Consider the following 13,542-nt stretch of genomic DNA (forward strand, 5'->3'; position numbering starts at 1 on the left):
GTTCGCCTGGCGGCGGCGCGCCCCCACTTCCCACCTACCACCGGGGCAGTGTCTGCACACGCGTGACCTTGCGCCCACGCCCACGTGTCCAACTCCACGTGTCACGGTGGCTAGGAGATGTTAGCTACCTCACCTGGTACACAGGAAGTCGTGGGTTCGATCTCGAACCTGCTGTATATTTGAGGTTTGCATGGTGGCGAGATGTTAGCTACCTCGTCTGGTACACAGGAGGTCGTGGGTTCGATCTCGAACCTGCTGTATATTTGGAGTTTGCATGGTGGCGAGATGTTAGCTACCTCGCCTGGTATGCAGGAGGTCGTGGGTTCGATCTCGAACCTGCTGTATATTTGGATTTTGCATGGTGGCGAGATGTTAGCTACCTCGCCTGGTACGCAGGAGGTCGTGGGTTCGATCTCGAACCTGCTGTATATTTAAAGTTTGCATGGTGGCGAGATGTTAGCTACCTCGCCTGGTACACAGGAGGTCGTGGGTTCGATCTCGAACCTGCTCTATATTTGGAGTTTGCATGGTGGCGATATGTTAACTACCTTGCCTGGTACACAGGAGGTCGTGGGTTCGATCTCGAACCTGCTGTATATGTAATATCTTCAATAATGGCGGGAGACGAGTTGACGGGGCAGCACTTGTTTATTCACAATGGTTGCACAGTAACAGGCACAACCGAGATAACGCCTATGTTACGCGTGCCTGACTCGGCCACGCACTCCGTCTCCCCCGTGGGGTACGCATACCTAACTCTGCCTTGCACTCAGGCTCTCCGGCTACGCTCTCCCCACGGGGAGCTATCAGACCCCTACGCGCGCCCGGCTCGGGCCGCACTCATTCTCTCCCGTAGGGTATGCGTGCCTAACTCTGCCTTGCCTCAGGCTCTCCGGCCACGCTCTCCCCACGGGGAGCTATCAGACCCGCCTTGTCAGGCCACGGGTCTCGACCACTGAGTTACACAGCCCGGCCCTTACAAGGGCGTTGGGCCGTGAATCCCAAGGCCTCGCCTCTGAGCCTCACAGAGCCCCGGCCCTTACAAGGGCAGCGGGGCTAGGGGTCCCAGGGCCTATCTCTTCCTCCGTCTTCTGTCTTCGCCGGTTACCAACTCCCCGAGTGCCCCCGCGCATTGCCTTACATAGCCCTCCGCTCCCGGGGGGGGCGGAGCCTATGCGGACCGCGATGTGGGCACCCGCTTGCGGACCGTGATGTAACCACCCACCACGCGCTGTCTCACGATCCCCCCTGCCAGCACGTATCACCACTACATCACCCCCTCCCACATAGCTCGCAGCTGGCCCGGCTGCAAAAAAAAAACCCCACTCCACATGTGCGCCCCGTAACATGAACACAACGCAACACAACACAACCCAACACAACACAACAGCAATAACCCCGAACATTAAACAGTAATAACAACGAACATATGTACAAACCGACGAGTAAATCGAATAAAGTTTTTACAAGAATGACGTGTCCAGCGTCCCCTCGACCCCCTGGTCCCCCCCCCCCCCCCCGCTCGCCCCTTGAACGGAACAATAGAGCGGTCGGACGGACGGGGAACGCTGTGACGAGACGATCCGGCGGAACCGTCCTGCACCCCCCCTGGCCGGTCCGTCGTACGGGACGGGACGTTGTTGACCGTCCGGTGGCTCCGGCAGCCCAGGAAGGCATGGAGCAGGCCTGGAAGAACCGCACGTGCCTTGGGGATCCGGTCGCCGATGGTCGGCAGTCGTCAGTTCCGAGACACCTGGGAGCGGATCAGGCGGAGACATGTGAGGATCAGGCGGAGACATTTCCCTTCCCGAGTCGCCGGCCACATCACATGCTCGGTCCTCACGACATAAAGGAAGGCTATATGGTGCCGAGAATGGTTTCAGCCGGGAGGGGTGAACGTACCAACGGCGCTTTCCCCATTTTATCTGAATACACTGGGGTCGTGCAACCCGCACGACCTCCACGGGTCCCCGCCATGGCCTCAGTAGTTTAGGGGACGTAGCCAACGGCGCATGCGGGCAGTGCAGCCAGGCCCTATCGCCCGGTTTCCATTCGTGCACTACACCTTCCGTGCACGCAACCGCTCGTTAGCGATTTGGCGAGACCTCGAATTCAGCCTTGCAGCCTCCCGTGCCTCGGCCAGTTTCGCTATGTTAAATTTAATATAGTCGGCCAACTTAGATTTAGGCCGCGGCTCGGAAATCCCCAGCTGGGTCTCCATGGGCGGATCGGCCTCCCGACCGTACATCAGATAAAATGGGGAAAACCCCGTAGTCGCATGGGGGGCCATCCTGTACGCGGCGAGGACACCCGGGACCTGCAAGTCCCAGTCAACCTGTGCCTCGCATACCTGTTGGCACAACATGGAAGTTATTGTTCTGTGGAGTCGCTCCACCATCCCATCAGTCTGTGGGTGGTACGGGGAGGTACGCACTTTTTTGTACCCAAAAGGTCGCACACCTCATGCAGTAATTTGCTCGAAAAATTCTTCCCCTGGTCGGTCAGCAAGCGTTCGGGAACACCTTTGTCCAAGACATAGCCCTGGACAAAGGCGTCCGCCACGGCCGCTGCCGACTGGTTGGCAAGCGGCCACGCCATGGGCCATCGAGTGAAGTATTCCACACCAACCAGCAGGTACTTGTTACCCCTAGGCGTCACCGGAAAAGGCCCCAAGATATCCAGCGCAACGAGCTCGTTCGTGCGCGAGACCTGAATGGACTGTAGCGGTGGATTAGCCGCAACGGGCGGTGGTTTCCATTGAGCGCACCCTACACACCCCTTTAGTATGTTGACCACATCGCTCCCCATCCCCGGCCAATAATAGTCCCGCTGGAGCAGAGCGAGCGTTTTGTTAACTCCCAGATGCAAGAGGCGTTCGTGTGCGGCCAGAACAACTTTGCCCCGCATAGCGGAGGGCACGACAAGTGCGTGCCGCCGGGACATACTGTCCCATCTCATGAGCAGGCCCTGTTTAAGCAGCCAGGATCCGGCTCCCTTCTGACCTTCCTCGGGACCCCCTGCCCTACGACGCAAAGCAAGCAGGGAGCTGTCAGCCATCTGGAGTCGGCCCCACTCAACGAGAGACAACGAAAGTAGCGAGTCCCCGCCCACAGGAGTAGCGGGAACGTCGACCCGCGGTGCATTTGCGGCCGCGACCAACTCACCCCCGGGGACAGCGACATGCGGCTTACAGCGCGCCGACCCCATAAAACACGCACATTCGGAACGAGGCGACAACCGCGACAGGGCATCCGCGTTGGTGTGGCGCAACCCCTTACGGTAAGTGGTCGTAAATTGGTAGTCCTGGAGGACCTCCAACCACCGTGATAATTGGCCCGAGGATTGGGCGACCCGCAATGCGTATTGAAGCGCCGCATGGTCCGTACGGACCGTAAAATGACGGCCGTAGAGATACGGTCTAAATTGCTGTACAAAAAAAACGATAGCCAGCAACTCGCGACGGGTCACACAGTAGCGCTGTTCCGCTGGCGACAAAACCCTGCTACCGTAGGCGACCACCCGTTCGACTCCCCCGACCACCTGCGAGAGCACCCCCCCCAATGCCTGTGTTGCTGGCATCCGTATCCAGCAGGAAGGGTTTCGTAAAATCAGGGTAACACAAGGGCGGAGCACCCACCAAGGCGTCCCGAAGGGAGCAGAACGCGGCCTCCTCCTCTGGCCCCCAGCGAAACCTGACCCCTTTGGCTGTCAGAGCATGCAAGGGTTTGGCTATGGTGGCGAAGTGCTCAACGAACCGACGGTAGTAGGAAGCAAACCCAATGAAACTGCGGACCTCAGTAACCGACGTGGGCGTTGGCCATGAACTGACGCAGTTTGTCTTCGCGGGATCGGTGGAGATCCCCGAACGGCCGACAATGTGCCAAGTACCGTACGGATTCCCGAAGTAGGTGGCGTTTAGCTGGTTTAAACTTTAACTTAGCCGATCGCATCCTCAGGAACACCCCCCTTAAGCGTTGGAGGTGTTCCTCGAAAGTTCTACTGAAAACGATGACGTTGTCAAGGTAAATTAAGCAGGTATCCCATTGCAGACCCGACAAAACCAATTCCATAAGGCGCTGAAACGTCGCGGGAGCAGAATGGAGTCCCATGGGCAACCGATTAAACTGGAACAGGCCTACTGGGGTCCGGAATGCGGTCTTAGGTTTCGACTCGTCGTCGAGTGGTAATTGCCAGAATCCCGACAGTAAGTCTAGCGTAGAAAAATAACGCGCCCCTGCTAATGCATCCAGAGATTCATCCATTCTGGGGAGCGGATACGCATCAGCCACGGAGATCTTATTGAGGCGACGGAAATCTATGCAAAACCGCAAGGACCCGTCTTGTTTTTTAACAAGAACGATGGGTGCTTCCCATGGACTGGATGAGGGCGAAATGATGTCGGCGGTCAGCATGTCATTGACGGCCAATTGAGCGTGTTCCTTCTCGGTTGGACTCAACCAAAAGGGATTCTGCCGAACCGGGGCTGCGTCACCCGTTTCAATGTGGTGGCGTAACAGGTCCGTGCACCCAATATCATATTTGTGCTTGCTGAATACGTCCAAAAATTCGATCAGCAGAGCGCGCAGCGCACCCAATTGCACACCCGACAAATTACTGGAGCCCGCACACAGCGAGTCCAACCACTGCTGGTCCTCCCCCGATTGAAATTTCTGCACCGGAACGGGATCAATGTGCGCAATAAGCCGCTCTTCCACAGGGACCGGTGCCGCGTGAGCAAGCACGGTGCCCTGTGGAATAACGGCCGGCCGCGACCCCGCGTTCAAAACCATGACGAACGGGTCCCTGTCAGCCCGTACCAACGTCTGAGCCACCGCCAAGTCCAGACCCCCAACAGCTCTGTTCGACGGACCCAACAGCACGCCCTGCCCCGCAGTCTCCCCACCCAATGGCTTCCGCAACCGGAGGGATACCAACATCTGCGAACCCGGGGGTACGTGCACCGTATGGGTCGCCAGCGCTTGGACCGTCGCACAAGCCGTCCACAGTTTAGAAGGGTTAGACAAAAAGAAATACGGCGACCCGATGGCAGCTCGATACAACCTTGATCAACGAGAATTTTAATCGGCATTTTAGCCAAAAAGTCTGCTCCCAACTGACATGGAACCGCCAGGGAAGAAGAGACCAAAACAGGTCCCACCAATTTAATATCCCCTATACAAATGCTCGCCCGAATCTGGCCGACAATGCCCAACGAGCCCCCATTCGCCGCATAACATGGCACGTCTACCGGGAGCAGGGGCCGACATTGGACGGGGAGAATGTTGTAAATAAGATCAGAAATGATAGTCGCCGACGCACCCGTGTCCACCAGCACCCTGACTTCGATACCGTCTATAAATCCCGTAACCACAGACGACCCGGCCGACGCAGCCACCATCCTGTGGCCCAACTCGGACCATTCAATCGCTCCCGGCCCCCGTACGAACCCCCCTTGCCGAACTGAATCCCCGGCCCCCATGCGCACCTCCTCCGCCGCGAAGCGGCGGCCCATGTGTGACGTGTATGTGGACCGAGCATGTGTAGTGCCGCGACTTGCCGGGGGTAGTTGGGACGACTTTGGGCCTTGGTCGTCGTCCAGCCGAGGTCCCGTGGCGCGCTGACGTGGAGCGCGGCACCCGGACGCCACGTGGCCGCGAAGGCCGCAGTTGTAGCACGTGACGAGGGACGTCGCAGGTTTCGGTTGCTCCAGCTTGCGGGTTGATCGCAGAGGCGAACGACCCCCCCGACCTCCAATCCCCCGGTCGCGCTGTAGCGAATGCCTCCTCCCGAGGCCGGCTGACTTGGGGGTCGGTGTCCACCGGGGCAGGAGTTGAGACCGCGGCAGAAGCGCAGACGACCGCCTGCTTCTGTTTCAGGACCTCATGCGCCTGGATGCTCGTTGCAACCCGCAATGAACAAATGTCCACCTCGTCCGCCGTGTTGATGGGGACCCCCAGGTCCTGAGCCAACGTCAGCAGCTGTTCCATCACCATGGCGTCCTGCCCCTCCTCATCCATGCGAGGGAAGGCGGCGTCCGCGAGAGCAAGCAGCGCTGTGCGGTAGGCGAGCGTAGTCTCCGTGTCCCCCTTCCGTCGCCTGTAGAATTGGTGGCGGCAGGCCGAGGGTGGTCCATACACCTTGGCCATAAGGCCCAGCGCGGCCTTGAGTGTGGAGCGGGCCGATCTCGGGGCGGACCTGAGGGTAAGGGAGTGTAATGAGGTGAGGGTAAGGGTGTGTAATGAGGTGATGGTAAGGGAGTGTAATGAGGTGATGGTAAGGGAGTGTAATGAGGTGATGGTAAGGGAGTGTAATGAGGTGAGGGTAAGGGTGTGTGATGAGGTGATGGTAAGGGAGTGTGATGAGGTGAGGGAAAGGGTGTGTAATGAGGTGAGGGTAAGGGAGTGTAATGAGGTGAGGGTAAGGGTGTGTGATGAGGTGAGGGTAAGGGAGTGTAATGAGGTGAGGGTAAGGGTGTGTAATGAGGTGAGGGCAAGGGAGTGTGATGAGGTGATGGTAAGGGAGTGTGATGAGGTGAGGGTAAGGGTGTGTGATGAGGTGAGGGTAAGGGAGTGTAATGAGGTGAGGGTAAGGGTGTGTAATGAGGTGATGGTAAGGGAGTGTAATGAGGTGATGGTAAGGGTGTGTGATGAGGTGAGGGTAAGGGTGTGTGATGAGGTGAGGGTAAGGGAGTGTAATGAGGTGAGGGTAAGGGAGTGTGATGAGGTGAGGGTAAGGGAGTGTAATGAGGTGATGGTAAGGGTGTGTAATGAGGTGAGGGTAAGGGAGTGTGATGAGGTGAGGGTAAGGGTGTGTGATGAGGTGAGGGTAAGGGTGTGTAATGAGGTGAGGGTAAGGGAGTGTGATGAGGTGAGGGTAAGGGAGTGTGATGAGGTGAGGGTAAGGGTGTGCGATGAGGTGATGGTAAAGGAGTGTAATGAGGTGAGGGTAAGGGAGTGTAATGAGGTGAGGGTAAGGGTGTGTAATGAGGTGATGGTAAGGGAGTGTAATGAGGTGAGGGTAAGGGTGTGTGATGAGGTGAGGGTAATGAAGTGTGATGAGGTGAGGGTAAGGGAGTGTGACGAGGTGAGGGTAAGGGAGTGTGACGAGGTGAGGGTAAGGGAGCGTGACGAGGTGAGGGTAATGGAGTGTGATGAGGTGAGGGTAAGGGAGTGTGACGAGGTGAGGGTAAGGGTGTGTGATGAGGTGAGGGTAAGGGTGTGTGATGAGGTGAGGGTAAGGGAGTGTAATGAGGTGATGGTAAGGGTGTGTGATGAGGTGATGGTAAGGGAGTGTGATGAGGTGAGGGTAAGGGAGTGTGATGAGGTGAGGGTAAGGGTGTGTAATGAGGTGAGGGTAATGGAGTGTAATGAGGTGATGGTAAGGGTGTGTAATGAGGTGAGGGTAAGGGAGTGTAATGAGGTGAGGGTAAGGGTGTGTGATGAGGTGAGGGTAATGGAGTGTAATGAGGTGATGGTAAGGGTGTGTAATGAGGTGAGGGTAAGGGAGTGTGATGAGGTGAGGGTAAGGGAGTGTGATGAGGTGATGGTAAGGGTGTGTGATGAGGTGAGGGTAAGGGAGTGTAATGAGGTGATGGTAAGGGTGTGTGATGAGGTGAGGGTAAGGGTGTGTAATGAGGTGAGGGTAAGGGTGTGTGATGAGGTGAGGGTAAGGGTGTGTAATGAGGTGAGGGTACGGGTGTGTAATGAGGTGATAGTAAGGGTGTGTAATGAGGTGAGGGTACGGGTGTGTAATGAGGTGAGGGTAAGGGAGTGTGATGAGGTGAGGGTAAGGGAGTGTGATGAGGTGAGGATAAGGGTGTGTAATGAGGTGAGGGTAAGGGAGTGTAATGAGGTGAGGGTAAGGGAGTGTGATGAGGTGAGGGTAAGGGTGTGTAATGAGGTGAGGGTAAGGGTGTGTGATGAGGTGAGGGTAAGGGTGTGTGATGAGGTGAGGGTAAGGGTGTGTAATGAGGTGAGGGTAAGGGTGTGTGATGAGGTGAGGGTAAGGGTGTGTGATGAGGTGAGGGTAAGGGAGTGTGATGAGGTGAGGGTAAGGGAGTGTGACGAGGTGAGGGTAAGGGTGTGTAATGAGGTGAGGGTAAGGGTGTGTGATGAGGTGAGGGTAAGGGAGTGTGATGAGGTGAGGGTAAGGGTGTGTGATGAGGTGAGGGTAAGGGAGTGTGATGAGGTGAGGGTAAGGGTGTGTGATGAGGTGAGGGTAAGGGTGTGTGATGAGGTGAGGGTAAGGGAGTGTGATGAGGTGAGGGTAAGGGAGTGTGACGAGGTGAGGGTAAGGGTGTGTAATGAGGTGAGGGTAAGGGTGTGTGATGAGGTGAGGGTAAGGGTGTGTGATGAGGTGAGGGTAAGGGTGTGTGATGAGGTGAGGGTAAGGGAGTGTGATGAGGTGAAGGTAAGGGTGTGTGACGAGGTGAGGGTAAGGGTGTGTAATGAGGTGAGGGTAAGGGAGTGTGATGAGGTGAGGGTAAGGGTGTGTGATGAGGTGAGGGTAAGGGTGTGTGATGAGGTGAGGGTAAGGGTGTGTGATGAGGTGAGGGTAAGGGTGTGTGATGAGGTGAGGGTAAGGGAGTGTGATGAGGTGAGGGTAAGGGTGTGTGACGAGGTGAGGGTAAGGGTGTGTAATGAGGTGAGGGTAAGGGAGTGTGATGAGGTGAGGGTAAGGGTGTGTGATGAGGTGAGGGTAAGGGTGTGTGATGAGGTGAGGGTAAGGGTGTGTGATGAGGTGAGGGTAAGGGTGTGTGATGAGGTGAGGGTAAGGGAGTGTGATGAGGTGAGGGTAAGGGAGTGTGATGAGGTGAGGGTAAGGGAGTGGTGATGAGGTGAGGGTAAGGGAGTGTGACGAGGTGAGGGTAAGGGTGTGTAATGAGGTGAGGGTAAGGTGTGTGATGAGGTGAGGGTAAGGGTGTGTGATGAGGTGAGGGTAAGGGTGTGTGATGAGGTGAGGGTAAGGGAGTGTGATGAGGTGAGGGTAAGGGTGTGTGACGAGGTGAGGGTAAGGGTGTGTAATGTGGTGAGGGTAAGGGAGTGTGATGAGGTGAGGGTAAGGGTGTGTGATGAGGTGAGGGTAAGGGTGTGTGATGAGGTGAGGGTAAGGGTGTGTGATGAGGTGAGGGTAAGGGTGTGTGATGAGGTGAGGGTAAGGGAGTGTGATGAGGTGAGGGTAAGGGTGTGTGATGAGGTGAGGGTAAGGGTGTGTGATGAGGTGATGGTAACGGTGTGTGATGAGGTGAGGGTAAGGGTGTGTAATGAGGTGAGGGTAAGGGTGTGTGATGAGGTGAGGGTAAGGGTGTGTGATGAGGTGAGGGTAAGGGTGTGTGATGAGGTGAGGGTAAGGGTGTGTGATGAGGTGAGGGTAAGGGAGTGTGATGAGGTGAGGGTAAGGGAGTGTAATGAGGTGAGGGTAAGGGTGTGTAATGAGGTGAGGGTAAGGGAGTGTGATGAGGTGAGGATAAGGGTGTGTAATGAGGTGAGGGTAAGGGAGTGTAATGAGGTGAGGGTAAGGGTGTGTGATGAGGTGAGGGTAAGGGTGTGTAATGAGGTGAGGGTAAGGGTGTGTGATGAGGTGAGGGTAAGGTGTTGTGATGAGGTGAGGTAAGGGAGTGTGATGAGGTGAGGGTAAGGGAGTGTGATGAGGTGAGGGTAAGGGTGTGTAATGAGGTGAGGGTAAAGGTGTGTGATGAGGTGAACGTAAGGGTGTGTGATGAGGTGAGGGTAAGGTGTGTGATGAGGTGAGGGTAAGGGTGTGTGATGAGGTGAGGGTAAGGGTGTGTGATGAGGTGAGGGTAAGGGTGTGTGATGAGGTGAGGGTAAGGGTGTGTGATGAGGTGAGGGTAAGGGTGTGTAATGAGGTGAGGGTAAGGGTGTGTGATGAGGTGAGGGTAAGGGTGTGTGATGAGGTGAGGGTAAGGGTGTGTGATGAGGTGATGGTAAGGGTGTGTGACGAGGTGAGGGTAAGGGAGTGTGATGAGGTGAGGATAAGGGTGTGTAATGAGGTGAGGGTAAGGGAGTGTGATGAGGTGAGGGTAAAGGTGTGTAATGAGGTGATGGTAAGGGAGTGTGATGAGGTGAGGGTAAGGGTGTGTGATGAGGTGAGGGTAAGGGAGTGTGATGAGGTGAGGGTAAGGGTGTGTGATGAGGTGAGGGTAAGGGAGTGTGATGAGGTGAGGATAAGGGTGTGTAATGAGGTGAGGGTAAGGGAGTGTAATGAGGTGAGGGTAAGGGAGTGTGATGAGGTGAGGGTAAGGGTGTGTAATGAGGTGAGGGTAAGGGTGTGTGACGAGGTGAGGGTAAGGGTGTGTGATGAGGTGAGGGTAAGGGTGTGTAATGAGGTGAGGGTAAGGGTGTGTGATGAGGTGAGGGTAAGGGTGTGTAATGAGGTGAGGGTAAGGGTGTGTAATGAGGTGATGGTAAGGGAGTGTAATGAGGTGATGGTAAGGGTGTGTGATGAGGTGAGGGTAAGGGTGTGTGATGAGGTGAGGGTAAGGGAGTGTAATGAGGTGAGGGTAAGGGAGTGTGATGAGGTGAGGGTAAGGGAGTGTAATGAGGTGATGGTAAGGGTGTGTAATGAGGTGAGGGTAAGAAAGTGTGATGAGGTGAGGGTAAGGGTGTGTGATGAGGTGAGGGTAAGGGTGTGTGATGAGGTGAGGGTAAGGGTGTGTGATGAGGTGAGGGTAAGGGTGTGTGATGAGGTGAGGGTAAGGGAGTGTGATGAGATGAGGGTAAGGGAGTGTGATGAGGTGAGGGTAAGGGTGTGTAATGAGGTGAGGGTAAGGGTGTGTGATGAGGTGAGGGTAAGGGTGTGTGATGAGGTGAGGGTAAGGGTGTGTGATGAGGTGAGGGTAAGGGTGTGTGATGAGGTGAGGGTAAAAGAGTGTGATGAGGTGAGGGTAAGGGTGTGTGACGAGGTGAGGGTAAGGGTGTGTAATGAGGTGAGGGTAAGGGTGTGTGATGAGGTGAGGGTAAGGGTGTGTAATGAGGTGAGGGTAAGGGTGTGTGATGAGGTGAGGGTAAGGGAGTGTGATGAGGTGAGGGTAAGGGTGTGTAATGAGGTGAGGGTAAGGGTGTGTGATGAGGTGAGGGTAAGGGTGTGTGATGAGGTGAGGGTAAGGGTGTGTGATGAGGTGAGGGTAAGGGAGTGTGATGAGGTGAGGGTAAGGGTGTGTGATGAGGTGAGGGTAAGGGTGTGTGATGAGGTGAGGGTAAGGGTGTGTAATGAGGTGAGGGTAAGGGTGTGTGATGAGGTGAGGGTAAGGGTGTGTAATGAGGTGAGGGTAAGGGTGTGTAATGAGGTGATGGTAAGGGTGTGTAATGAGGTGAGGGTAAGGGTGTGTGATGAGGTGAGGGTAAGGGTGTGTGATGAGGTGATGGTAAGGGTGTGTAATGAGGTGATGGTAAGGGTGTGTGACGAGGTGAGGGTAAGGGAGTGTAATGAGGTGATGGTAAGGGAGTGTAATGAGGTGAGGGTAAGGGTGTGTGATGAGGTGAGGGTAAGGGTGTGTGATTAGGTGAGGGTAAGGGAGTGTAATGAGGTGAGGGTAAGGGAGTGTGATGAGGTGACGAGGTGAGGGTAGAGTGTTTTGAGGTGATGAGGTGTGTGAGGTGAGTGTGGAACAGCCACGCGAGAGTTACATATAAAACAAGTATCAGGACATACGCGTGAACACATTAGAACAAGAGGCACTGATGTTAATCACAGCGACATTAGAAGACACTTCTCACACACTCTTATTGGGAGATAAAAAATTAACCCGTAAATACAAAGTTTTTCACTATAAATCCTTTATATGCGTGGCGGCTAGAGTCCTCTCGTCCTCTGGCTTGAGATGGCTGCCACCTATGGGTCAGATGATTGCCTGCCACCATTAAGCAATTGGTAATAAAATAGAATTAATTTTTTCCTAAAAAGTGTAAAATTTAGGAAAAAATTTTTTACGAAAATAAATTGTCACGCACAACGAGTCTGTGTGCAAAATGTCAGCTCGATTGGATCACGGGAAGTGGGTTACAAAACGACCGAAAGATTTGCACGGTCGTAAGCGCGCAATCAAGCAAGCAAGTGAACTTAATATAAAGGATTTAAAAAGGCGGTAATGAACTCCGAGACATTGTAGAGAGAAGCCGCTGCCAAGTGGGCAAAACTAAACTTATTAACCACAAGTTCGCCACATTGTTCACTCATCAGCGCCTATTGTGCATGTTCGCGTGAACGTCTGTGTGTTCACGTGTGTGCGTTGATGTGATATGTGCTCGTGTTGATGTGCACGTGTGTTCATGTGTATACGTGTGTGTGTATTATCGCGCGTATGCGTTCACGTGCATATGGAGGTGTTGATGCGCAAATGTTGATGTGCAGTGTGTTCACGTGCGTCGTTTGCACGGTGCGCGAGAGCCAGAGAGGTCCCTTGCGCTCTCCCGAGGTGGTGCCACGCACCTGGGGTGACCCCGTGTCTCTCCCCGCCTCGCCCGTCTCTCACCTGGCCAACATCCAGAGTCGTCACTACCACCACCACCGCCGCCGTCTCCTCTTCCTCCTAATCCTCTCCCTGCGTGTCTCTCTCGCTTTTATAGGCAGCGTTAGCCAGGTGAAGCGCCACAGGGAGTCACACACACGAACACACACCTCACGCGCATACCAACAGATAACAATCACGATGACGTGCCCTGACCATCTGCAGACGGTCAGGTTGCACTCAACCTCAAACGTGCCGAGTGCATTTTTTTTTTTGCAGTGTGCAGGAGAAGGGTTTCAACCACTACCATTAACATCACACCTCCCCCGCAGGGTACCACGGTGACTCGCACGCGATCTTCACGTACATGGGGACCTGGGTTCCATCCCTGACACGGGGATCTTCAGTTTGCATTCTCCCACAGCGAGCATAAATACGCAAATGTTACCGGTATGGGGCCGTCCATAAATGACGTCACGCACCTAGGGGGGACATTTGTGACGATGTGTGAAGATGGGGAGGGGGTCTGTTGAGATATGTGACAGCAAAATGCGCAACTTTAAATAAGTATAGACAACACGTTCTACTTAATTAAATAGACTTTTAATAAATGTTTTCTCCTACAACATCAGAGTGCAGCGCCACATTAAATACGCACTACAATGACACCTCATCCACCACGCCAATGTCCATCATCACCACCCACCACCTCATCCACCACACCAATATCCATCATCACCACCCACCACCTCATCCACCACACCAATATCCATCATCATCACCCACCACCTCATCCACCACACCAATGTCCATCATCACCACCCACCACCTCATCCACCATACCAATATCCATCATCACCACCCACCACCTCATCCACCACACCAATATCCATCATCACCACCCACCACCTCATCCACCACATCAATATCCATCATCACCACCCACCACCTCATCCACCATACCAATGTCCATCATCACCACCCACCACCTCATCCACCACACCAATATCCATCATCACCACCCACCACCTCATCCACCACACCAATATCCATCATCACCACCCACCACCTCATCC

At 54.7% G+C, this 13,542-nt stretch overlaps 1 protein-coding gene across 1 annotated transcript; it reads right to left on the bottom strand.

The window, feature by feature from the left end:
• Nucleotides 1-934: 934 nt before the first annotated feature.
• LOC133356193 (uncharacterized) lies at nucleotides 935-13,192 on the bottom strand. The gene is made up of 4 exons (XM_061573571.1): nucleotides 12,491-13,192; nucleotides 5,749-6,195; nucleotides 1,627-1,753; nucleotides 935-955 (listed from the first exon to the last, which is right to left on the bottom strand). Exons 1-4 carry the CDS (start codon nucleotides 12,499-12,501, stop codon nucleotides 935-937), a joined length of 606 nt encoding a protein of 201 aa, XP_061429555.1. The 5' UTR covers nucleotides 12,502-13,192.
• Nucleotides 13,193-13,542: the final 350 nt, after the last annotated feature.

This window comes from Lethenteron reissneri, chromosome 53, assembly GCF_015708825.2.
Source record: "Lethenteron reissneri isolate LAM-NWPU_2019-01 chromosome 53, ASM1570882v1, whole genome shotgun sequence".
Lineage (NCBI taxonomy): Eukaryota > Metazoa > Chordata > Hyperoartia > Petromyzontiformes > Petromyzontidae > Lethenteron > Lethenteron reissneri.